This window comes from Panthera pardus, unplaced genomic scaffold, assembly GCF_024362965.1.
Source record: "Panthera pardus isolate Hobbes unplaced genomic scaffold, ASM2436296v1 HiC_scaffold_10, whole genome shotgun sequence".
Taxonomy (NCBI): domain Eukaryota; kingdom Metazoa; phylum Chordata; class Mammalia; order Carnivora; family Felidae; genus Panthera; species Panthera pardus.
The window spans coordinates 29042574-29069177 of NW_026526655.1; the positions used below are offsets into that span (position 1 = coordinate 29042574).

General features: G+C 43.3%; 1 protein-coding gene across 2 annotated transcripts in view; it reads left to right on the top strand.

Annotated features, from left to right (window-relative positions):
- Nucleotides 1-23391, top strand: part of KLF7 (KLF transcription factor 7) — an 86878-nt gene extending 63487 nt beyond the window's left edge. For both annotated transcript variants that reach the window (XM_053905548.1, XM_053905552.1), the window contains exons 3-4: nucleotides 13850-13973; nucleotides 21090-23391. In XM_053905548.1, coding sequence (XP_053761523.1) covers nucleotides 13850-13973; nucleotides 21090-21141 — 176 coding nt within the window. In that variant the 3' untranslated portion in view covers nucleotides 21142-23391. The remainder of the gene's footprint in view (nucleotides 1-13849; nucleotides 13974-21089) is intronic.
- Nucleotides 23392-26604: the final 3213 nt, after the last annotated feature.

Consider the following 26604-nt stretch of genomic DNA (forward strand, 5'->3'; position numbering starts at 1 on the left):
TACGTGTGTGTGTTCTACTAAATTGTACTTGCACACATGAGACACCATTTACAGGAGCTCAGGCAACCTTCCTGAGTAAAAGAAGTGATTGAGATATGAAATAATGTTTATACTGCAAGTATGGGCCATTTAGGCATGTATTGTTTTCATTCATCAGTTTCCGTTACCCTTTGAATTATTAAGAACATAAATGAAGCTGTTTGTAATAGAGACACAGGCTAGCAGGGGCTTAAAAAGATATCAGATTTTTTGCTCTTTCACATAAAAATCCAGAATCTCAGACGGCTGTACTCTGAGAAGTTGTCAGCGGCCCAAACTCCTTCTGTCCTGTTTGTCCCCCATCCCTAGGGTTTCTGCCCTTCAGGAATTGCCTGTGTCCATACAATTCAAGATGGCTGCCACCAGGCTTGCTTTCCAGGAACCTAGTTTTCATACAGCTATTTTGAAAATGGGAAGGGGAGAAGATGTCCCAACCTTTGAAAGTACAGCTTGAAATTGCACTTGTCGCTTGCACTCACATCTCATCAGCCAGAACTTAGTCATATGTCAACAAGTCACTGCAAAGGAGCTGAGAAATAGTCTTTATTCTGGGTAGCGGTGAGCCCAACTAAAACTTGGGGGTTCTCTTATAGAGAAAGGGAAAATGAATATGGAAAGTCACCTGGCCATTGTGCTATGCTCTTTGTCTTAAGAATAGTTCCATTTTAGCTTGTAATGCAGGCATTTGAACATGAAACACTTGAGTTCTGAAATTCTAAATGTATAATACAGTAAGGGAAAAATTTTAGTATATTCTAGTTCATGGCACATTACAAAATCAAAATAACTGCATGAGAACTAGGTGTCTGTGGAATGCCAAAAGTTTTGAATGGAAACTTAATTTACATTTTGCATTTTATGAGGATAGTCCATTACTGGAATAATATGAAGTGAATGGGAAATTAATAACTTGGGAGAGCAAGCTTAAAGTGTCAGAATAACCACATCTTAATATTCCTTGCATCCCCCCCAAAAGGTAAAGGGTAAAGTCACATCGCCTTGACATTTTCCCAGGATGAAAATTAAGTAGAAGAATAAAGAGAAAGTATTTTGTGGCTGTGAGTTTAGCACAGACAAAATCAAGGCTGTTTCAGGTTAGAGGTATGTAGGCTGACAGATTGTGTGGGGGTGTTTCTATATATGTGGGTGTCAATATGTTTGTGCTGAATTGTTTGCAGATTTGGGGGGGATGTCGTGTGTGTGTGTGTGCGTGTGTGTGTGTGTGTGTGTGTGTATGTGTATGTGTGAATATAGATTCCATGGGTGGCTTCAATCATTGTGTTTTCTTCCTAATTATTCATATTACAGAGCAGCAGAAAGAGGATGTAGGAGAATCTAGGTTGCGGTGTTTCAAGTAGTTTTGAAGAAGGACTAATAACGTATGCGCATGTTCATTCAGTCAAGTTAGTCGAGGGTCTTTGACCTGTCTTCAGCGTTCTGAGTGTTGGAAACACTAAAGTGAATAAACCTGGTCTCTGTCCATGACGGAACCATTTGGTTTTGTGAGGCCACAGCATGTAAAAAATTATTCAAGCAATATGATAAGACTCTTTGAAAGGAAGTTATGGGACCAAAGAGGAAGGAGCACCCAACTCTATCAGAGTTGGTCTAGAACCACTTCACACAGGATATGTTCTTTAAAGTACTAATGCCACATGTTGGGGGAGGCTCTGAGGCATCAGATATGCAGAGGCATGGGTTCTGACCTCAAGGCAGTCAGTCTCCTGGGGGGATAGCATGTCATCAAGACCCCACCAGGGTCTTGCCATCTCTTCAGCCATTCTTGAAATTCCTCCTTATAAACTCGTCCTTGGCCTCAGCTATGACAAACCACTGTCTCTCATTTCTAGGCTTTGCGCACGCTGTTCCTTCCCCCTGAGATGCCTGCCATAATGTTCTTACAGAGTGTTAGGGCTTCCCTCCTCCACATGTCCATGCACACACATTTACCAGATATATCAGGCCTCGTGTTGTTGTATGCATCCATGGAGCCTCCCCACCCGGGAACTCCTCTAATGCAGGGACCCTTTGCTTTTACCTTTAATCTCCAGCACTGTCATTGCTCAGTACATAAGAGACCAATAATTAATGTAGATTGAATCCACCTTGTCACATTAAAGAGGCTGTATTTTCACCCTCAGTGAATGAGACCAGAAGTCTAGACATTTGACTTTGCCTGCTCACCCGTGGACAGAGATGAGGTATTTCAGAGATACTGTGTGTTAGGGGTTTTGAATCTGGAAGGCAAGGTGGTAACAACTTTTGGGGCTGTTAATTTTTGATGGATCACCAATCTGTTCATTCGCAAGCCTTGTATTGATTCCGTACGACGTGCCTGAGCCTGTGCTAGACGCTGCGGATGATGACACAGAAGCAAGTGAGAATCACCTTGCCCCTTTCCTGGACACACATTGGATTCTTAATCCCATTTATTGAATTGGAGGTGTAAGGCATTCCAATGTTAAAAGCACTTTCTATGTAATGTGGGTAGGGAAAGCAGGGCAAGGAATCAAGACGTAAGAAATTAAATATCTCACAGGGCATAGTAAATAAATAAGTAGCCAAAGAGTGAAAACTCTGACAAGATTTCAGCTGTCTAAGCGGGAGAAACACATTAGGATGGGGTGACATGTGGAAGACAGATTAAATTCTGAGTACAGGACATTCTGGTAAGTGGGACAGGCTGGGGAGGGCTACTCAAGGATGATGGAGAGTGAGGGATTTATATAAGGAGCAACGGGTAGATTAGGGTAGAAAAATAAGTGAGACGGTTTTGTGGACGTCTTTTTTGAGTACATAGGCAGTGGTATGTGAAGAGCATCTCTGTCTTAGGTTGTTATTTGTCAAAATAAGACGCTGAGCTTTCCCTTTTGAGTTACCCTTTCCTTATATTTCATATTCAGGTAAGGTACATATTTGGGTTGCCTTAGCTAATGAGGAAATTCAGTCTCTGAAAAACAGTGTTTGATCATCTTGGAAAAGAGTTATGCAGACAAATGGATGTTTTAAAGCTTGGCTGCTTTAATATTTACTTCTAAAAATCTCTGGAGAATTAGATCCGTGCTTGAGTAGTAGCTGGTCCAGGGGAGGGCCCATCTCTTTATCATTTCTATGTAAATTATCCAATTTGTGCTTCTTGAGGACTGATAAACTTACCTGGTTTTTTTTTTTCTTTTTAATTTTAGGGCAAATTGCCATATAAAATAATCATATGCTTGGGTCACTTCTCCACCATCTGCATTTATATAATTAGGGAATAACAATTAATATTAACTTTATCTTAATCAGAACAAATTCAGGATGCTGAAACCAATCATTTGCTAGCTTCTCAAATCATATCTGGGGTGGTTTTTGGATTGTCTACTCCCATGGGTTTTCTAGACCATCGATGTATTTCTTTTTTTTTTAATGTTTTTGTTTATTTTTGAGACAGAGAGAGAGCATAAGCAGGGGAGGGGCAGAGAGAGAGGGAGACACAGAATCCGAAGCAGGCTCCAGGCTCTGAGCTGTCAGCACAGAGCCTGACACGGGGCTCGAACTCACAGACTGTGGAATCATGACCTGAGCCGAAGTTGGACGCTTAACCGACTGAGCCACCCAGGCACCCCGATGTATTTCTTTTCATATTTATCAAATATGTAGCAGAAAGTTAACTTTAATCCTGATAGTAAATGCTTTGGGCTTGTATTTTCCAATTTTTATTTAGTAAAAAATTCATTGTGCTCAGGGATAATAGATGAGGTATCTTCAACTACTGTGTGTGTGCCATTGATGGCTACCATGGGTCCTGGGTCTGATGAGACTTGTTTCAGCCTTCCCCCTCCCTCCCCACCCACCTATACTGGACCTCCACGCACCCCCTGTTTCCATCACTCCCAGGTATAGTCCTCTCACAATGACCTCAGGCCCCCTCAAATCCTCCCCAGGAAGTGTCCAGTAAGCCTACCTTTCCTCAAAGCTGTGTGCTCCACATTTGTTCTTTTCCTTACTACTACCCTCTGTGCAGAAGAATCAGTTTCTTGCAGTGCTCGCTTGGAGTTGTACACCTGAGTTGCCCACCTCTGCAATGAACTGTATCTTCGGGGGAAGCATTCTCACCTGGGATTGGCTTGCTTCTGAGGGCGCCCGTCTGCATTTGGAGATGTCACTTTCTGAGTGGCTTGTTGATAACTTTGGATATTAACTAAACTTGGAACATGTGTGGAGCTAAAGTAAAATTTCTTTCTCTTCATTCTTAAAATTACCTTTTTTTTAAAAATTTTTTTTAACGTTTTATTTATTTTTGAGACAGAGAGAGGCAGAGCATGAGTGGGGGAGGGGCAGAGAGAGAGGGAGACACAGAATCGGAAGCAGGCTCCAGGCTCTGAGCCATCAGCCCAGAGCCCGACGCGGGGCTCGAACTCACGGACCGCGAGATCGTGACCTGAGCTGAAGTCGGCCGCTTAACCGACTGAGCCACCCAGGCGCCCCTTAAAATTACCTTTTTAGAAGTGATTCAGAAACTAGTAGTTTGGTCACGTGGTGGTCTTAGGCTGTGCCCTGCATACATCCTCTGCAATATGACCATCTTCACGTTTGAATGCAAAAACGAAAGATTGGCCATGAGCTTAAAATTCATATTTTTAGGCAATCATGTTCCTATCTAAATACATCAAATCGAATTGTGGGAAATTGGCTTATAGAATAGTACCTTTACTACTAAGTGGAAGAAGTCTCCTATAAATTCATTTTCAGTAAATTTACATGGTGTCATCATCTTCACAGGAAAAAAGATAAATGTTTTAACTTTTGTCTTCAAATTCAGTTTCTGTCTAGCTTTTAACTTTTTGTAACTTTGGCAATCACCAAAATATACTTAAGTTTCCAAATTGACGTTAAACTTTCTTTGGCTTTATCTCTAAAAAAGCTGATACAAATAATTTTTAAAAATTAAAGCAACAAAGACAAAAAAGAATAAAGCCAAATAAGAAAAAATGCAAAAAAAAAAACTAACCTCAATGCCAGAAAAGCATGGAGTTTACCTACATAGTCATGCTTATCTGTGTCATGACTTGAGAACATATAACTTTAGGTATGAGTGTTGAAATCTAAATTTTTAAGTGAGTTTACAGTCTTTTGAGAATTACAATAATTCCTATCTTAAGCCTTGTGGGATTTTGTTTTGTTTTGAGGGGGGAGGGTATTAGCCCACTAAAAATATTAGAACACTGCATACATTTCTAATTAAATAAAGATTCAGTTTGACTTTGAGAATATTATGATACCCCTTGGCCTAGGAGAAACACACTATGGTTTCTGAAACACGCGTATTGGAATCACGGGTTGCACATTGAAAAAACTCCAATTGCCAACAGCTATACTTATTCCAGCCTCTGGGATAGTTGCCAGTTTTCATGACCAACCCTGTCTTCCTCCAACATTTCAAACCAATTCACCAAGAACCTAACACATCCCTCCCAAAGAAACTTTTTGGTCAAAGTTGAGTCATTAAAAATGGAAGCTGGCCCCCAAAGATTTGTTTGATCCTGTGTATTTCCTGGCTGTGCTTCGCAAGGTAAAGTGGGTCTGAGAAGTGATGCTTGGGCTGTAGTTTAAATCTCATGGAGAAGCCCTTGCTCCCATAGCCTTCTCTGGCCTCCACGCACCTGCACACTCCCTTCTGATATCCCCATCATCGTGAGAACATCTTTCACGTGTTTGGGACTTTGTAATCGACCAATCACTTTTATATGGTAAATGCCATCGCATCTTGATAACTAGAAGGGAAGTAGGACAGATTTTTTTTTTCTGTTCCTTCCCTATACAGTTAAAAACAAGTCCCAAAGAAGTTTACCGACTCTACAAGGCCACACTGCTATTAGGCAGCAAAGGTGGTTTTGATGGCTAGTCCTTGTTTTTGATAACAAGTCCATTTTTCTCCAATGGAGCAATGATTCAAGTCTCATCAAGGCATCAAGGCATGGCTACCCTAATGTTTCTACAGAGCCTTAGGGATCCCCTCCTCCACATGTCATTCACACGCATTTATCAAACACATGGGCCTTGTGTTGTTTGTATGCATGCGTGGGGCTTCCCCACATGGGAGTCACCTACTACAGAGACCCTGTGCTTTTTTTTAATCTCCAGCAGTGTCATTGCTCGGTACAGATTTGAGCCAACAATTAATGTAGATTGAATCCAACTTGTCACACGGAAGAGGCTGTATTTTCATCATCCATGAATGAGGCTTTGGTCTAGGTATTTGACCTTGCCTGCTCAGCTGTGGACAGAGATGAGGTGTTTTGGAGATAACGCATGGTAGGGTTCATGGATCTGGAAGGCAAGGTGGTAACAAGCTTTTTTGGACTGAGCGTGGGGAAAAGTTTAGGAAGGCTGAATCCTTATGCTTGAGGTGATGGTGGAGTTTCTACATAGAGAATGTATTTTAAACCAATGCTGTCTAAAATAGGAAGCAAGCCATATATATAATTTAAACTTTTCCAGTAGCCACCTTTTTTAAAAAGTGAAAAGGAATAGGTAAAATTAATTTTAATAATAATATTTTACCCCAAACCAATATATCCAAAATACGATCATTTCAACATAAAGTCAATATGGGAAAAATTAATAAGACATATTTTGCATTCTTTTCTAAAACTAAGTCTTTGAAATCCAGTGTGTATTATATATACTTACAGCATATTTAAATCCATATGCTAAATTTTCCACAGTTAAAGCTAAATGTAGTTAGCCCTACCAAAACAAGAGTATATAAATTATGCTTTATCATGGTTCAGTCTTTAACTTTTAATTAAAATTAAATTAGAAGTTCGATTCTTTAAGTCACCTTAGCCACATTTCAAGGGCTCGTAGCCACATGGGGCTAGTGGCTGGACACCAAGATGTCAGTATTTGTGGGGTTATGTCAGAATTCTTTCTTGCTCCTCTCCACATGCTGAAGTAGGAACCCTGCCTTACGGAGGGTATGGTTTAAATTTTAGGTTATACATTTTAAACAGCCACTTTAAGGTGGCGATCCAGGCTGTAAGGACTTATCCAGACCTCAGCCAGTTATTGTTTTCTTAGTTGTTTCATGAACAAAAGAAAAAAAAGAGGAAACGTGTGCTCCGTGCAGTGACCGCTGCTTTATGCAAATTGAACCACTCAGGTCCTAGCGCCTTGTAGCTCCTGGGTGAGCGAGTAATGGATGAATGAAAAAAACCAACATGGAACATGAACAAATGAGTACACATTTTCTTTTATGGTGTGGTTACAAATGCTTTTCAAGTTCTGGAAAAGAAAGCCTTGGTCTCGTTTTCCAACAATCACCTGACTAAAATTCCTTGGAAAAAGAAAATATTGAAGATTCAGCTGGAATCTAAGAGGAACTCTGAGCCAGTTTTCCAAAGCCGAGTTAATAACAGGGGTTTTCTACTTGCTGCTCATATACCCTGAGAAGGGATTGCCAAGCTGGGGAGTGATGTTTATTGCTTACTCTTTTTCCAGTGTTAAGAAAGCTTAGTGACATTTTCTCTCTCGGTGTCTTTATTCCCCAGGTGGCTTAAATTCTCTGGTGCTGCCGAGTGTGATGTGAAAGCAATTGATGGGTCTTTGCTGATTTCCTCTTTATGGACTCAGTGGCAATACAAACCCATTACGAAGTATTCTTCCTCCTTTCCATTTTACTTTTTCATTTCCCGGTCTGCAAAATTTCAAGTTGCTAATCCAAATTCTAAGAAGCCTAGGACCTTGACATGCCCAGATAACAGAAATCTAGTAACACTTTTTAAAAAGTAAAAAGCGGTAGATAAAATTAGTTTTAACAGAAATCTGGGCGTGTCAAGGTCTTAGTCTCTCTAGGAATTGGATTAGGGACTTGAAAATTTGCAGATCGGGAAATGAATGCAGAAAATTTGCATTAACGATGTTTATTTTCAAGGGACTTTTAACCTGGTATGCGAGATTCTGACATGTTCATGTTTTATTCTACAATCTATATCTTAAAGGCAAATTCATGGTGCAATACATTTGACATATCACTTATGCTCTCCCAAACACATATTCAGTGAGAACCTTTACAAATGAGTTCCATAAAATGACGCACTTGGCTTCCCAGAGGGGATGTTGCCCAGGAGACTGTGGTCCCAGGTGTGAGCTGAATATTACAGGGAGATTTTCAGGATAGGCCTTTCTTTAGGCTCAGGCAGATAGAGAAGAAGAGTGACCTTTGATGGTGAAGGAATACTTAATCCATTGTAGCTCCATACTTTAGTCCCTGGAGTAGAGGATTAGCCAGCAAACAAACATCTTCTACTCTTAGGCCAGTTCAATGTATAGAAAGACAGGGACTGAAATCACACGGGCTGCCCTGCTCCTCTGGGTGCACTTGGTTCTTTGTTGTAGAACAGGATGTCGTATTCGAATATTCACTGTATTCTACAGGATTGAGCCAGGCCCTGCCTTAGTGCTGTTGGTATCACAGTGAACGAAACAGGTGCCCGCCCAAAACTTACGTTCTAGGAGGGGAAGCAGGCAGTAAAACACACAAACAATATGCAATCTAATTTCAAAGTGATTGAGTGGAGAAGGTGACAGAACCTGTTGTTTTATGGAGGACGATGAGGGTAGGTCTCTCTGAGGAGGAGACATTGGAGCAGGGACCTGAATGGCACGAGGGAGCGTGTATTCCAGGCAGAGGGTTTAGTAAGTGCAAAGGCCCTGAGATGGGGGTAGGAGATGAGATTAAAAAGGGGCCAGATCACGTGGAGTCTATACGACAGGGCTGCACAGGCTTTTGACTTGGATTCTGAGAATGACAGGAAGCCAGTGCAGCATTTATACTTTAATTTCTTCTTAACCTTGTTTGGGTCAGGAACTTCTTTGGCAGTCTGGTGAAATCTGTAGAAGGTTTCATAGAACGTTTTCAAATGCACAAAGTAAAATCCAGGGGATGTCAGAGAAACCAATTTATGGCAATATAAAGACCAAAATCCCCTATAAACAACCCACCTGCTCTGATTTATATTTTCAAAGGGTTTGTCTGAGTGTTGTAGGGAGAATGGACTGCAGAGACCGAGTATGGAAGCACCAGGACCAATGGACTGGGAGCCAAGCTGCTTCCATTTGTTCTCTGGGGCACTGGTCACTAAAGTAGGGTGTGCAACATAGTCTTTTTGAGCACAGGAAGAAAAATGCGTACCTCCTATTTATATTTAATTTACTCTCATTCTTTTTAGTTTCTATAGTGAATGCATATTTTATAATATCCTAATGTATTAGGACATCAGTAAACTTATATAATTCATGAATAAACCTACTTATATTGGAGATGCATGTTCAAAAGTATTTACGTGCATTGGACCAATCACATTTGATGATCGTGATGTAGAGAGAGTTACTCTGTAAGGAACTAAAAAAAAAAAAAGCCTTACTGGTTTAGCCCACATTCCATCTCAGAGGCCATTCTGTGGGAGAGCATGAATTCTTGCCATGATTCAACCTTGCTAAATGTCAAGTCCTGTTTCTCAAGCATCCTTAGCTCTCCTTAAGAGCCCTTGTATGGCTATAAATCCATTTACACCTGATTAGACCTCCTATCACCTCTGAGGGAAGCACGTCTCCTGGGGCTAATTTCCAGATAGGAAAAGTAGATCTTGATATTCCCCCTGCAATTCAGGGGGTTCTGACCGAGTCCTCACTTGTGGCCCTGTGAACTGTGCAGGCCCTGGCACGCTCCCTCGTCCATCCGGTTTGTAGGCCGCCTTCATCCACATACTCCTTCCAGACCTGGGTCCTCGTGTTTTAAGCCTCTCTCCATCTTCCTGTCTCATAGAGACCCCTCCCGAACATTTGTGATCGCTATTGAGTTGCAGTGAGCTGAGTGGTGGGCATTAGTGCAGGTGCCATACCAGATAGCGTTGGCAAGGGCATGCCATTTTCTGCTTTCTGCCCCGAACTAGTACCTGGAGTGGAGCAGGGGGAGAAAGAGAGTGAAAGAGAGGGCAGATGAAGGAGATAAGCTGATTTTGCATGAGGTCTGCTCCAGTTACAACTGAACGACCCTTTTTTCTTTTTTCCTCCCTCCTTACTTTCTTTCTCCTTTCCTCCTTCCCTCTGGCCCCTTTCTCTTCCTTTCTGCCTGTCTTTTAGAAAGAAAGCTATTCTGTCACCAAGAAAGAAAGCCAAGCTTTTTATGAAATGCACAGAAATCTTTAGGTAGGCTGTTCGGATGAAAACTAGTGCATCGTGGATTATAGATGGTTTGCTCCCTGCCCCGCCGCCCCAACCCCGAGATCAAGCAGTGGGCGCTGGTGTCCAGGGAGGTGTAATCTTGACCATGCAAAGTACTGACAGAGGGTTTTCACGGCTTTCTTTCAAGTAGACATTGGTTTACAGAAGCCGATATGGAACCCAGAAATGAGGCCAGCCTAACCCCGCTATTTCTGAGCCCTAAATAAAGAAGTCTTATTCCCGATTCTTTAAACGTTTTTTTGCTCCTCTGATTTCTGAACTCTGCCCTGTATCAGGCACTGCTCCTTCATTTGGTGGAGTTCTTTCTTGGTTATTTTTAAATTTTGCATTATTGAGCATTTGCAGAAATGGCAACTTGTAGGTAAATGGATCAGACGCTGGAAAAATAGCTTGATGAGACACAATAATATAACTTGGGTAAACTATCAGGGCACAAAGGGACTTGTTCTGGGTGCAAGCAGGAAACTGTGTTAGGTGATACAATTCAAAGCCAAGTCAAACTATCTGCAGTTTCTGTCTGAACACTGGCAAAAGGGACACTGAAATAGCTACTGGATAGGATAGTTGGTTTGTGCCAGAATTAATTAAAAGTCGACATTATTTTCTAGGAAGTGAACAGATCCTTCATATTATTTGTCAAAATAAAAGGAAACCAAACTATTTTTAAAAATTCACCAAGAGGAAAACCAAACAGTTTGAAATAATAATTTTAAAAAAAAAATACCCAAAGACATCCATTTGAACCTCCATTTTCTCTCTGTCCTTCCTGTGTCCTTCAAAATGTGGTTGCTTATGATGGATGGGTTAGTTCGATTGCGGGATTGATTTGGGGGACTGGAAGTCTCTGCTTGGTGCTGTAGAATGTCATGGGATTTCCAGATGCCTTGTTGCATTTTGGGGTGTGTTTGCTTCCCCTGGGTGCCAGGAAACCCCAATTTTACTTGCATTTGAGGGCCTTGGGGGTGGAGGGCATTGTGAATTTCTAACACCTTTGGTGCCTCATTCTGTTTGTTTGTGCCAGATTTCCTTGAAGTAACAGAGCCTGGTTGGTAATCAATCACATTAAGTGAATGATGCCAACACACCTCTCAAAGAGGGCACACCTCTCCCCAAGTAAGGTCTCCAATTTCCCCTTCAGCATTTCACTCGTTCAGAGTAGATCTAGAGAACACTCCACTTTTCTGGTGAATTTTCCATCAATATACGGAGAAAATATTTAGAACTGAAATACACACTACTTTCCAATATTTAGGTTGCCCAGAGTGATTCCAGGCTCAGCTGTCTGGAGCCTGAGCTCTGAAAGTTTTGGGTGACAGCCGTTAGACAGCTTCTGAGAACACAGGTAAACGTGGGAGGAAGAGAAGTTGAAATTGATTGAATACTTACCTCGTGTCAGGCTTCAGGATATGTGTCTTATATTTGACAACATATTTAAACCTCACAACAAACATGGGAAGCTCATCCCCATTTGACAGAGAAGGACACTGAGGCATAGGGTCTGTAATTAACTCAGCTTCCAGGTGTGTTAACCCCAAAGTTGACTTGATAGCCCCATTCTGCTACCTTCTCTTCAGCAGGTGCAATTTTCTAAAATTTCGGCTTTAAGGATTCAGAAGGTGAACTTTTAACACTGCTCAGTGATTCTTTTTTTTTTTTTTTTCTAGTTTCCAAAACCGAATGGGTTTCCTCCTGTGCTTCTAGCCCTCCTTCATGTCCTCTTGGTTCCCTTTAAAAGAAATGCCTGTGTTTCTCATTCCTCTTCTCTATGGGTCTTATAGAGCAGTGGCTCACTGGGGCATCGATTTAATGAAATAAAATTTTCAATCATGTTTGGTTCAATTCTAGGTGATACAAATAAAGAATCATGAACACTTTGTAGTCCGGTATAAAGGGAAGGAGAAAGGTGAAAGAAGAAAGTGGGTCAAGTATAGTACCTGGGCAATGTCTCCTTAAGCGCTGCCTAGTGAAGGTCTAGCTGTTAAAAATAGAGATATAATGGAGCAGCCATAGGACTACTTTGGCACCTGTGTGTGTATCCTGAAGTTGTGGGTTTGGCAATTTGTAATATTTACCAGTGACGTCAACATCGAGTGTGCTGGGCGCTGTTCTAATTAACATATAATACATATGTGTATTAAGTTATGCTCTTCAAACACTTTGAGGTCCATGCTGTTATTATCTCTAGAAAGACAGAGGCGCAGACAAGTTTCTTAACTTGCCCCAAGTTAGACAGGTAGGGGCAGCATTGAAAGCTGAACCCTGGAAGGTCGACCTCAGAGCTCATGACCACTGTGCTAACCTACCTGTCAGTTATGAGGGCTTGGTAACTCTCATGATTTCATCGTGTTGTAAAGATTATTTTTGCTTCTTCTTCTTTTTTAATGTTTTATTTATTTTTGAGAGAGAGAAAGAAAGAGAGAGAGCATGAGCAGGGGAGGGGCAGAGAGAGAGAGAGAGAGAGAGGGAGAGGGAGAGGGAGAGGGAGACAGAATCCAAAGCAGGGTCCAGGCTCTGAGCTGTCAGCACAGAGCCCGATGCAGGGCTCGAACCCACGGACCCTGAGATCATGACCTGAGCCGAAGTCAGACACTTCACCGACTGAGCCACCCAGGTGCCCCAAGATTATTTTTCTTCATAATCAGAACCAGCCCACCATACAGTTGGAAGGGTAAATATTTGCCATGTTTGGTGACAGACGTTGATGGGTTAAAAGAAAAGGTCTAGGGAAAAATCATGTCTTTCTCTTGCATATCCCTCCATCTGTATTTACTGTGCAAAAAGGTCACTTGAGCACAAGAGCTCGAATTTCGTACTTACAAGCAGCTTCACTGTGGCTAAAACCTTGCTCTACAAATTGGCTTTAAAAATATTTTGTAATACTCTGTATCTCTCTCTACTATGAAAGCTCTGGAACCATTAAGTTATGGCCTTCTTAAATAGGACTTTGTGACTGTATTTTACATAAATGGCAGGAATCGTCAAGGGATTTCTGTTTTACTCTCAAACTGTAGCCCTTTCTCCTGACTGTCCATCCACTCCCATTTACTGGAAGGCACAGTGGTTCTGGGAGACCTGAGCTGTTTGCCTTGTCAGTCAGGTCCCTGGCTCCAGTTTGTGGTAGGAGGGAAGAGGAGGGAGAAAGCTAAAAAGGCTGAAATGGTAAATTACTGTAGGTACTGGAGAAAAATAGAATTAGAAGCATTTGCGGTTCGGACGAAAATAGCGCATTTCCTTTCTGCTTGGACAGTGGGGGTCAAAGTGCTCCAGGGAATAGAAAATAAATAAAAATTGATCCCTCACCAGTTGAAGGAAATGCTCTGACTCTGTGAACTGAAATGACAGCTCCAGATTAGAGGATCCTGTGAGACCACTTTTGAAGGTTAAAAACAACAACAGCAACAGCAACAACACCACACCAGGAGACTAAAGAAAATGTGACACAGCGTATTAGGCAATGTAGTCTTTTGAGAATGATTTCTACCGTCCTTTCTCAAGACGGTGGCTAGAGAGCAGAACCTGATCAGGTATGTGGCCATTTTGTTCTTGTTGTTGACCATGGTCGTTCCGTCTCTTCTTGCAGGTGAGAAGCCTTATAAGTGCTCATGGGAAGGGTGTGAATGGCGTTTTGCACGAAGCGATGAGCTCACGAGGCACTACAGGAAACACACAGGTGCAAAGCCCTTTAAATGCAACCACTGCGACAGGTAAAGAAACGAGGAAGCTTCCGGGATGGGGAGGGGAGAAGGTGAGGTGGGTTGGGGGTGGACTGCCCATATGCTTCTGGGGTTATCCCAAGCCTCTGTCCCAGAGACTCAGGCCTGGGAATGCCTTTTACTTGGCCACTGAGAAAACCGAGGAGATAAGGGTGCCTTTCAGGGTAAAATCAAGAGGTGATATGGACTCGTGGTCCGGTAACATGGGTAATTAGCGAATGCCAGCTTTGGGCCAGGAATCGTGTTCGTCACTGAATGGCAATAAGACACAGTTCCTACCCTCAAGGAGATGATGTGGCAGGTGATTTTACTGTAATATGAAAAGTAATAAGCTAGAGAATGGTCACCTGTAGCTGCTGCTTCTGATCTTTTTATTAGCATCAATACCAGTTTTCCTCATGCTTAATAACATGAAAGAATAGAAAGCCTGCTGAACGGAAGGAAGGCTACTCATAAGGCTCTCCTCTGAAGCGTTAGTAGAAATGAATTTACTGGAGAGAGTCCCCATTCTTTGGGGGCCTGAATCACTCGTTCTCCTTTGAAAATAGGGACTAAAGTCTAAAAGATGGCGAGGCTGTGAGAACTTATCCTATAATTCAGTTTCAAACCTTCAGCATTTGATAGTGGAAGAAAGAGCACGTAGCAACAGATACTTCACAAGTAATAGTATCTGACAGCCTTGGCATTATCAACCAATAAACCCCAAAATGGAGACTCTGCAGGCCAAGGTGAAGGCAGGATTAGGTTTAGACATAATCAAATAATGGGCTTGCATCTGAGCATGTTATCCTTCTAATCCTATTTCTGTGTTTAAAAGGAAGCTTAAGAAAATTAACCATCTTTTTAATGCAATACTAAAGGTCTCAGTTATGATGAGAAAAATGCTCCTAATACGATAAAAGCCCTGAAAGCCTCAGGGTTCCCCAGCCCGCAGGATGTCCGTAGAGGCCTGGCTCTCCGTGGGAGGAAATGCGATCGCTTTCACATCCTGCCTCCCCGCGCCTGTACTGGCACCTCCCTGCACCAGGCCTTCCTCTGGAGTCGTGTGTGTGTGTGTGTGTGTGTGTGTGTGTGTGTGTGCGTGTGTGTGCGCACGCGTGTGTGTTTGGAGAGCAGAGCAGTAGTAGCCAGGTCTCATGGGTGGCCGGTTGGCTTGGTGCTCCTTTAAGATGCTTGTAAAGGAGCATTCATGTTTTTCCTCCTTTTTTTCCTTCTTCCTGAAGAGGCTATTTTCCTCTTATCTTCATTCTTTAAGCACTAAATAAAGCCCCCATGCCTCCTGGAGCCCAGAGATAACCTCCCACCCCAGGGCTGGCCGAGGAAGTCCACTTTATGAAGCTATTGTCCTTCATTCCCTTGGAGTTCTCTTCTGCTCCCCAAGAACAGAACCTGATTTTTAATTTCTATCCCTTACCGCCAAGGCCTCCTGAATTTATGTGCATCGGCTGCTTTTCTACAGATTATACTTCAGTAATGTTTCTCACTTGACATCTTCCCTCAACTGCCATCTCAAGTTCATTTCTCTCTAGTCCTGGCTGCTAATAAAGAAGCTGCATAGCGTGTGGCTCTTTGCCCACAGTTCTCTGAGGGAGAGGATTATATCAACTGGGATGAAGATGAATCCTCTGTGAGCTGTCCAAGTGTGGTGGTAGCAGGCATACACAAAAGACGCCCATCCCTGAAGAGTGGTGTGGCCGTGGCTCAGATTGTGCACTGTGGACTGCATTCATCCTTAGAAATGGACGAACAATTCTTATTGGGAAATGGCCAGAGTTAGTATTCCTCTCTTCAGATCAACTGACTTCTTAAGAAATTTACAACTGTCCAGCAGTCGACATGCTAGGACTAAATCTGACCGTTTGTATGATTTCTGTGGAGAGATAACTTCAAGCCCACTGGGTATTTCAGTGAAGGAGATGTCAGAGATGGGTAATTTGATTAGTCTTTTGCTTTATTTTCTTCTCCAAAATATATGCTTTCTGGAGCTAGAAATTCACTGGGCAGATGGTACAAGTTCTGTGACACAGTATTTGGGGGAGATTGTGATTTGGGAGAGGTCTGGGTCAAAGTCCTGTGGCATTGGCCAATAGTGCATTCTCAACAATGTCCGGAATAAGGGGTTGGATTCTCATTTAGTGTCTCACGACAGGCAGCACCTTATGTTTCAATGGTGGCGATTGTGCTAAGAATAGAGCAGGTCTGGGAGGTGGCATTGGGGGATTGGAGTGGTCCCAAAGCAGATGAAAGGCAAGCCTGGTATGACTGGGGAGCAGGCATTCCTAAAGGACTTTTACCTTCAGAAAAGAGGGCATCTGTAGCCCTTAGCAGGACTGTGAGTCCCACTGGTACCACAGCGTGGATAAGTGTAAGAAACCTCCCTCTTGCTTCTTGTAATTTGAGAAAGCAGACCACTCCATAGGCTAAGCTTGGAATGGGGCTTCCTGTCTGCAAAGCGTGTACCAAGTCTAATTTAGACTTTTATTTTGCCGATTGGGGAGGTTGAAAAAATAAATGAGTTTGTCTTTGTGTATTTGCTTTGCTTACATTTAAAATTACCAGATGCCACAAAAATGTCTGCATCTCTGGCTTTGTCCAGAAAAATCAGAAGATCCGGTCACGCTGGGCTCGCATTCCCGTGTGGCCAGAATTCTCTGGAGCTAAACAGTCGTCACTACGCATTCGTGGTGGCCACATGCTCACTAGTCTCTCACCGTTCCCACCACACCCCGTGTCTCCCAGTGTGAAGCCAGACCACCAGTTGCCATGCATCCTCGCTTGCTCCGTTGTCTCCTCTTAGAGAAGAGCAGGATTGCTTCATAGCCATGCCTTATCACAAGTACAATCAGGTAGTCAGTCCTTGGCCCATTGCACCTGTTCACTTTATCTGCCCGGCCCCTGAAGACTTTGGGTTTTGTGACCTCTGGCTTTAGGTGTGGGTTGGGGGAGAAAGCCGTGAGCCTCTGCCACTTCCTTGCCATCAGACTGAACAGGATAGCCTGTGGAGTGACCACTTGCTAGAGGGATGAGTCTTGTGTCTCAGCCCATGCAGCATGAGGCCACTGGTGCTGGTAAACAGGGCTCTGTTTCCATGAGCCGTGATATATAGGCCATTGTTATGCCAACTCAGCATAGTTACAACTCAGGGAGACTGCTATCAGGACAGTACCTTCGAGATCCTGGGCAGTGGAGAGGAAACATTGTGATCTTTGCGTCAGCCCACTTATAGGTGGTAACAAACACCAACCCATCTCTAGCCCCTTTGGTGCCTTAGAGGGTTGCCGTTGACTTCATGCCCTCATGACTTTACTGTGCCTTTTTCATAAGCAGACAAAATGACAATAGTGGTTTGACTAGTCCTCTGTAATGAACAAATTTCAGTCATTAAGGACCTTCTTATTTAAGGTCATCTGACTGCTGTATAGTCATAAATACCCTCTGGGGGTATATTACCCTTAGAATCATTTGATTCTGCATTTCTAGATGGTGAGTTTATGCATTACCTTTTTCTATTCCTATGTGGCTCTCAGTAAGTATAAATTAATAAATATAAATTAATCACGACTAAGTATCTTGCTGGTATATTGAATTTAAATACAACCCCAATGGTGAGGGACCTCGTCTGAATTCTAAGCACCATACACTTACAAGAATTTGCACAAATAATGAGGCTGGTTCGATTCAGGAAGAGTGCAGTTACATTTCATATCACGTGAAAGACTTGGTTTGTTTTTGCACTTTTCTTCTTCCCTGAAAGATCTTGAAGCGTAAAGATAGATGCTTGCGCATATATCGCTGGATGCCCAGCACATAGTAGTAGGCAATTGGTAAAGGCAGAATAAAAATCTAAACGTGTGCATCACCGAGGGGTTTCTTCAGATGAAGCTCCGTATCAGGATTACCATTTTCCCTTAGGTTCTCAGGATATAGAAAGGAAAGAGGTTCCGTCCACAGGCCAAGACCTGTCTTTTACCGCCACCACCTCCAACCCCCGTGTTCCTCTTTCAGACAGCCAGCGTTTTCCTGGTGCCTGCTTTCCTGCTTTCTCACAGGTGCTCACCACTCAGGCCTGACCGCATGCACTTCTGGATTCATTTTCTAGTTGCTGCCATTACCAATTGCCACAAATTTAGTATCATCTTTATTTAACTTTATAAGTGCATTTTCTCATAGGCACCCTCTTACGGGTAACCTTCTGTGGGTTAAAAGGTGACACTGGGCTACAATCAAGCTGTCAGCAGGGCTGCATTTTTTTGCTAGAAGCTCTGGGGAGACTTCATCTCCTCATCTTTTCCAGCTTCTGGGGGTGGCCCATATTTCTTCCCTACTCACTCGTCCCCTCCTCGTCCAAGCTGTTGCGTTCTTGTCCGCTGCCATCTCTCTGTCTTCTCTTTCAATTCCCTCTTGCATTTTTGAAGATATCCGGGATGGCATTGGCCCTACCCAGATAATCCGGAATAATCTCCCTATTTTAGAATCAGCTGATCAGCAAATTAATTCCATCCACAATCTCAATTCCCCTTTGCCACATAACCTACCATGGTTACAGTGTCTAGGGATTCAGTGTAGACATTTGGTGGGGGGCAAACCCATTACTCTTCTTGCTACAAACTCCTCAAACTGACAGCTCAGCTTTCCCTTCTTCTCAGTCTAAAGAGCAGGTGTGGCTAGACCATGGGCTCTGGAGTCACACTACTTGGGTTCAAATTTTGGCTTTGCCTCCTTCTGATGACTGTCTCAGCTGGTGGAGGAGATAAGAATGGTGTCTTCTTTATAGAGTCCTTATTGAGGATGTTAACTTTTTAAAAAATGCCTACAAAAAGAACTTCCCAACTTAGATCCTCTTTCCCTAGGCTGTTGGGATGAAAGAAGGAAGGAAGGAGGGAGGGAAGAAGGGAGGACGGGAGGGAGGGAAGAAAGAGAACAGGCAGGCAGTGGTCAACACTGAGTATGCCCTCAGGATAAGACAAAGTCATGGAAGTTAACTGCTGAGTTCCCTATAGGCTGTATTGCTAATCTGTATATCAGTAACTTCAAGCACTTACTTTTAAAGAATATTTATCCCTATTTTATAGTAAGTTAAATCCCCTTTAGATGGCACTCTAAGGGATTATCCAAATATCTCGCTCATATTAAATTAGGGCTTGAAATAAGTGGGTGTGATTAGAATTAGAATTATTATTATTCAATACGTTATTGGATTCGATTATTTTCTACTGCACTTTTCCCATTTTTACATGTTTTCCATTTTGGCCTTTGTTCTGTTTTGCTTCATTTCCTTGGGGTTATATCCTGCATGTGTACCTATTTAAAAAATCAACACAGAGTGGGTAGAGTGGGTTCACTCAACACAGGAGGTAGGGTGGGGTTTTTTTTTTGTTTGTTTGTTCGAAGAATGAACAAACACTGGGAAATCCTGCCCCAAACAGGAAATCTTGCTAACCTGAACAGGGCAGCTTGCTAACATCCTAACAAGAATGTTGGACTGTGAGCCTGTTTTGGGCCTCAGGAGAGCCTGGGAATATTCTCACAGGTAAGAGAGTGGCCAGTTTCAAGAGAAGAATCCAGAGGGAGAGCACACACTCAGACCTAAGAATGATTGCTGTCTTGGGTGCTGACTGTACTGAGATTCTAGCCAGAACCTTAGATTGATTGTAGGCTTCAGGCATATGGAAATGCCCACTCTGTTAGGTATATGATACAGAAACCTGACTCAGACTGGTGTTAGCTTCTAAGGGGATTTGGTAGCTCAACGAACTAAGAAGACCAAAGTTAGATTGGTCTTTAGGTTTGGCTGGATCCAGGGTCTCAGATGTGGTCATCAGGACTCTTTCTCTCTCTTTCTCTTCTCCTGCCCATTTTCCCCCCATTGACTTCATTCTTAAGTAGGCTGTTTCCCACGTGGCCAAACGGACACCAGCAGCTCCAGCTTCAATCTTAGTAGCTCAGCAGCCCGAGTGGGAAAAGAGCTTCTGTCTTCCAATTGTTTCAGCAAGCATTCCAGGACTGGCTGTCATGAATCTTCATGGGTCATATGACTGTCGGCCCACTGTGGCTGTAGCTTTAGCCTTAGGAGGAGGGTCAGCCCGTACTCCTGGGAGTGCAGAAGCATGGCTAGCCAAGAGAAGATGAAGTTGCTGGGACCAGAGGAAAGGGGGAGGAGTGAAGATGACCACTGTGCCGGATCTGAGCCTGAGGAGGGCACTCAGTGGTGGACCTCAGGCAACAAGAAACCGGGCATTCGAAAGAGTGGGCATTTGAAAGAGTGGGCTTGCCGATCTACCTAGGTTCTAATCCCAAGTCTGCCGCTCGCTGGCTACAGGACCCTTGCCTCAGTTTCCTTACCACACACACACACACACACACACACACACACACAAGAGGTGTGAACACTTACCATGGAAGGTTGCTGAGAATGTTACTGGATAATACTGGGGAAATACCAAGCTCATGCCTGCGTGTTTTCTCATTCTCAATAAATGTGAGCTCACTTCTCCGTTCTTGTTCTTGACTTACTATGTAATAGAGCGTCTGTACAGACCCGGAGGTATCACAGGCAGCATTTCTGTGCTTTCGCTGTAAAGCTCAAGACTAAAATCTGGGCGTTGAACTGTTAGAGTTCCTCCATTCAATGAAACAAGCTAATCACTTTCTGCCGTACTACGGGCAGCATACGGGCATGTCCCATGTTTCCGAAGCACTTTCTCGTTGGTTTCTTCTTTAATAATGACAACTATGATAATAGTTAACATTCATTGACATCTTCCTCTGTGCCAGTTAATATTCTAAGCACTTTACATAGATCATCTCATTTAATCCCCCAAACCAACCTGTGAGGTAAGTACTATAATTATCGCCATTTTACTGAGGAAGAATTAAGGCCCAGAGAGGTTAACATGCTCAGAGTCACTCACACAAAGAGTAGAAGAGCTGGGATTTGAACCCACGCAGTCTGACCTCGAGCTCACCTTCCCTACACACTGCCTTATTTCTCGTACGTATGTACCCGCGTCCCTTTAAGGTAGGGCTAATCGTTTTCTAAGGGGTGCTGGAAGTTGGGTTTGTTACCTGGACCCCTCTTATATCCTTATTGTTGTTTATATTTCCTAGGTGTTTTTCCAGGTCTGACCATCTTGCCCTCCATATGAAGAGACATATCTAAAAACCCTAAAGGCCAGAGTTGCCATGGCGTCGGCCGTTGTCTAAAGGAAATGCCGTGAGGCAGGGGGCTGGACTTCAGGCGGGGAGCCATTGCCTCGCAGAAGAAAGTTCTCACGTATAAACCTCTGTGTACACACACACACACACACACACACAGACACGCACTCACATAGACCCACACACACGCACTGTCATGCACTCAGCTATATTTAAAATATATACGTCTATTCTTTATGCCTTGCCCTTGCCAGATGGTGGAAGACGAAGAAGAAGGAAACCAGGTGAACTCAGCAAGGCAGACTGGCTGCTTACTTCAGCACTATTGGAATTATTTCCCGCTGTTGCCAATGGAAATCAAAGAAAATGGATGTGACGTCTCTGCAGGTGGACGGCAGTAAGAGGGGCTTATTTAACTTGCTTCTCAGTGCAACTTGATAGGAGAATACAACGTCTTAAAGTTGCATATGTGTAGCACTGATGTTTCTTTTTAAATAGTTGGGGGAAAATGACCTAGAAAACCAAATTGCAGTTTGGTAGCCAAAATTAACTCTTGGTTTATTTGTCCTTTGTGTGTGAAAAGTCCTACTATTCCGTGCGTCCGACTTCCTCACAGAACTGTTGATCGGTTTTGGTTCTTCTTAGTACTATTGAGATCTTTCGAGTCAATACCAACGGCCTTAGCGGCGGCAGACTCTGGAATAACACCTTCCACCTTTCTGGCCTGCATTTCTCTAGACTTCACTCTCAAGGGAGGAGTTTTCTTTTCTTACTTTTTGACTCTTGCACACCATATGCACTAGGGATTCTGGAAACTTCTAGCATGACTGCAAAGTGGCCAAGAGAATAAAGTCCTTGATGATAAATCACAGTATATCCCTTGAGCCTCACCTTATTGCCAGTGCTAGATTTTTTCTTTTTAATCTCTCTGTTTTTGCTAACGAAAACTTGAAAAAGCTTATTTGGAAGCTTAAATGTTTTATCTTTTCTCCATGGACTAAACCTCTCCAGGACTCTCTCGGCACCTGGATGTCCAGCTCTCGAAGCAGCCAATCAGATGGGACATCACAGTTCTCTCATCCCCCTTGAGGCATCATGACCTCAGCTCATGGTGACCAACCCCGTGCTGTGTGTCATTGCCACCTTAGAACCACTTTCAGCATAGATGTCGCTAGTCTCAAAGGGCAGCTGCACATTTAACCTAACTCTGGGTTCTGACCTGACAAAAAGCCAAAAATATCACTCTTTCCAGGAGTGGGGAGAACTGAGGATGCCTCCCGAGTCTAGTGGCTTCAGAAAACATCATCCTATCTTCCTCTCTCATACCCACTGAGCTCATATTCCCCCACTTGTTAAAACACACAATTCGAAATGCCATTGTGGGAACGAAGGGTGGACATTTAAGGGAAGGGTCGAGAAGTTTCTCTCACGGTCTGTCTGAAAGGAGAGACATATTTCTAATTCTTTTTGGCTAGACCCCCCATGACTCGTGACCTAGAGCACCCAGGATCAACAGAGGCCTCACACGTACTCTGCAAGCTGACTCCAAGGGGGCATACATTCCTCATTTTCAGCCCACACACATCCAATATCGGTCTCTATCTACCCGCATTCTTAGCTAGCTGGCCCTGGCCTCAACTCCAAAGACTGCCTTTAGGACCATTAAATGGCCTATGCAAGCAAGCGGGGTGGTTATTAGGACAGATTGTATATTTTGTATATTCTGGGACCATCCCTTCAAGACACGTCTAAAAAAAAACAAAAATGGCGTTTGGTCCGCACATGGTTGCTGCTCCCTCATACCAGCTGGCTCCCCTTCTGCCCTCCTTTGACTGTTTGACTCATTGACTGTTAAAATGCCGCCCCATATCTATTTGGGATGCAACACTGAAGTCTTTAAAAGGAAATAATAATCTAAGCAACACAAATACATTTCTGACAGCAACCTTCAAGATCCTTGGCATTTGGTTTCTCAGCTTTCTGCAACCTTTGATTTCACTGAAATGTTGAAACTATTCGTCTAAGGGTAAAGGAGCCTCCTTATCACAAATGCTATAACTGCCAGTTGGACACTTGGGCGTTCTGAGGTCTGGCCCTTAAAGTTTTCTTTCTCTTTTTCGTTTTTTTTCGATGTAGACCAAAAACAAAACGACAGCAACAACAGCAACAACAACAAAAAACCAACAACAACAACAACAACAACAAAGAAAAGAAAAAGAAAAACCACCCTAAAACACACACACACACACACACACATAAAATAAAATCTGCCCATTTGCCGGAGGCAATTCTGTATATGTTAGTTGGAGGGTATTTAAAAAAAAAAAATCAGTTTTATTCCAAAGATTTAAAACTAGACATGACTTAGAAACATTTTCTGGAGCACTGCTTGCTGACAATCTTATAGTTCTCTACTGCATTTGAGTGCATTTTGTGGCCAGTCCATCAGGGCGTATCATGGGATTATATTTGAATGTGTGGTGCATCCTTTCTGGATGAAGGATGTGTGAGGGACCCTTAAACCTCAGCTGTATTAAACTGTAGCGCCTCCAGTCAGTGCACTAGATGAAACTTTAGACACCCCAGATTTTGTTGGTTCGTTGATTTCCCTTTCTACAGCAGCCTCCAGCATGAATGCACGCACAGACCAGTGATGGCATTAGCCGTGGCTGCCACGATTTACAAATGTTCTCTCCCCTGCTGGAGCTGCTCTTGCCTCTCGAAATGCTATTATTAAGGGTTTATAATACTGAATTTAATTTTTGAACTGACCAATGCAAGGCTCTATTAAAAAGAAAGTTTAAAAAAAAAAGAACGCAAAAGAGTAATCATTGCTTGTTTGCTCCCTGTTGTCATCTGTGGTCTTGAAAAGTTCTCATTTGAATGTGGCGGAACAAAGGCCCTTTTGGTCCTCATCAGTGTCTGAAATGTTCAGTAATTCCTCTCTCTTTTGTATCAGTGAGGTCCTTTGTAATCTGCTCCTGACCTTGGTCGGAGCAGGGCGCGCTGAACCACGATGGTGAGGCTTACTTGCTTCAGAGTCCTTTGTGGGCTGTGAGAATTGGCCTGAAATTCGGTGGGTGCTAAGTGTATGGCTTTGAAACTGTTCTTCTCTAGCCTGGTTGACACCTGTGATCGGTGACCTAGCCACAAAAGCGAGGGTAACACCCCATCATTTTGGAAACGGATTCGTGATAAAATGTCCATCGTCTCTGAAATGACAGAGATGGTTGGTAAGAGCCTGTGAGCGGGAGCAGGCTTTCCAGGAAATAACCATCTGAAGATGCTTTGCCCCCCAAGAGGACAGGTTATTTAAAACCGTGCTTTAATGGACAATTAAAACACATTAAACCGCTTTCTCATTTGAATCGTTACCTCCTGACATTCCCGGGGATCCCAAATTTGGAAGGAAAAACCTGGCATGGTGTTTCCTGCGGTTGTCCTCTCGAGCACATTCTATCCAGGGTTCAGAACTTGATGTTCAGAGGAAGAGTGTTTCTAAGCCATTGACCATTTCCTTTCTTTCAAGTTGTGCTTCTGAATCCTCCTGCCACATGGCTGTGAGTCAAAGATGTGGAAACGTGAAATTATCATGCTTCTCCTAGCTACTGGCCTCCTGCCCCACTAACAGTTAATTGGCCCAGCCTAAAGCCTGGTGGTGATGAGTCCTATGTCCAGAAAAAGAAATGTTCAGATTCCATGACAAAGCTGCATTTTATAAAAATATCGGAAACCCCAAAATGAACTCATGCTGGCCATTTCCTCCTCCTCTCTGTGTGCTTTCCCTTGCAAAGCCCTTCAGACACCCCATCTCCTCCCCTCCTTCGCCTCTTGTGCCCTTTTTCCATCTTCGATTGCCTGATTATAACAGGGTAAAAAGACAGCCAACCTCACGCATGATTAGCAGAACTGATTCCTATCTTTAAAAAAAAATCTTCTTTGAATCCAGAAGCCAGAGAAGATTTTTTAAGGACTTTCCTTTGGGATAAGCTTCCAGATTAGCCATGTCTATTTGCATCAAAAGGGGAAATAAATGGGACTTTCAGGGCAGCTCACCTAGTGCATTCAGAACATTCCGCCCATAGCCCCCATGCCTGAATTGTATGGCAAAGTCAAAAGGAATGAACTCCAATGGCAAGAACAACCACCTCTAGTGATCAGTTTCATTGGTTCAAAATGATTTCCGCCATGGAAGTCGCTTCATAAAATATAAACTACAGTGCAGAGTACTTTTGTCTTCTCTTTTGCACAAGTTGGTTTTAGGAGAAGGAAGAAGGTAGGGAAAGTCAGAGAGATACGACGTATTTAACTGCAAAAATCAGGTTTGTCGTTTCTTTCTTTTTAAAAGATCTCATGAGGGCCAGCATTTCTGGCCATAATTTTGCACCCAGATCTTTGCCAAAGTGAAAATTCATCAAGCAGAGCCTGTTTGAAATGTACATGTGGAAGCTTTCCCTGGCATCTTCTGGAAGTGGCCACCTGCCAAGCGTTGGCGGGGGGTGGGGGGAGTGGGTGGTCGTGGGAGGGTAGGGGCTGGAGGAGAGAATTCGAATTCTGAGTTTGGGTTAAATTTCGGTAAACATGGTGATCTCTCAGTTTGGAAACTAGAGGGGCTGGCCTGAGCATACACCAATGCCTCTTTGACGGCCTCCTTTCCTCAGTGAGGATCTTCGGGAATACTTGAGACGGAATAACAAAAATGCGTCCAAGGAAACAAAAACTGCTTGTAAACGTGAGATCCCTGACTAATGGCCTGAGGCTTCAGGGTTTTCTCTTGCTTTTAACACTCTTAACCCCCCTCTGTTGGTTCCTGATAAATAGATCCCGGAAAAGGGGGGAAAAATAAAGCTGCAATTCACTTTTCTTCTGTGCGCCCTTCCAATATAGTACTGTATTCTTCAGGTGTTTTGCATTTACGTTTTTAAGTCCTCGGGAAACAGGTATCAAAAATGGAGAGCGAAATCCTAGGCGGTCACTTCACTAATATCCCCAACCAGATACTCTTTTCAAACAGGGCTCCCTCTCAGCGGTCATGAGGGAAGGGTGATACGTTCTTTGTTGGGGACTGTTTATACAATTTTTTTCAACTGTAAGCTTTGGAATCGTAAACTGCTTTGACTCCAGCTTCTGTCTACTGCCATAAAACGGACCCCACGTCAGAATAATGAGGGTGGTATGTGTGCCCACGCCTAGACAGGCGTGCAGATGTACCTATTGTACCTTCGCAGAAGGAAAACAGGCTACTGACGTTTAAGAGGAGTAGCCACCAGTGCCTAATATCTTTTGGGGGGGACGGATGCTTATAATGCCAGTATATTGAAACCACACTGGGAGCTCCACGTGGAGGGGAGGGGCGGCGGGTGGGGAAAGGGGACATTTTAATCCTAGGCCTTGGGACCGGAGGCAGAATGATTTCTGCAAATCTAGGTTCCAAAAGGCTTTGGGGCTCATTGGCTGGTTCTCAACC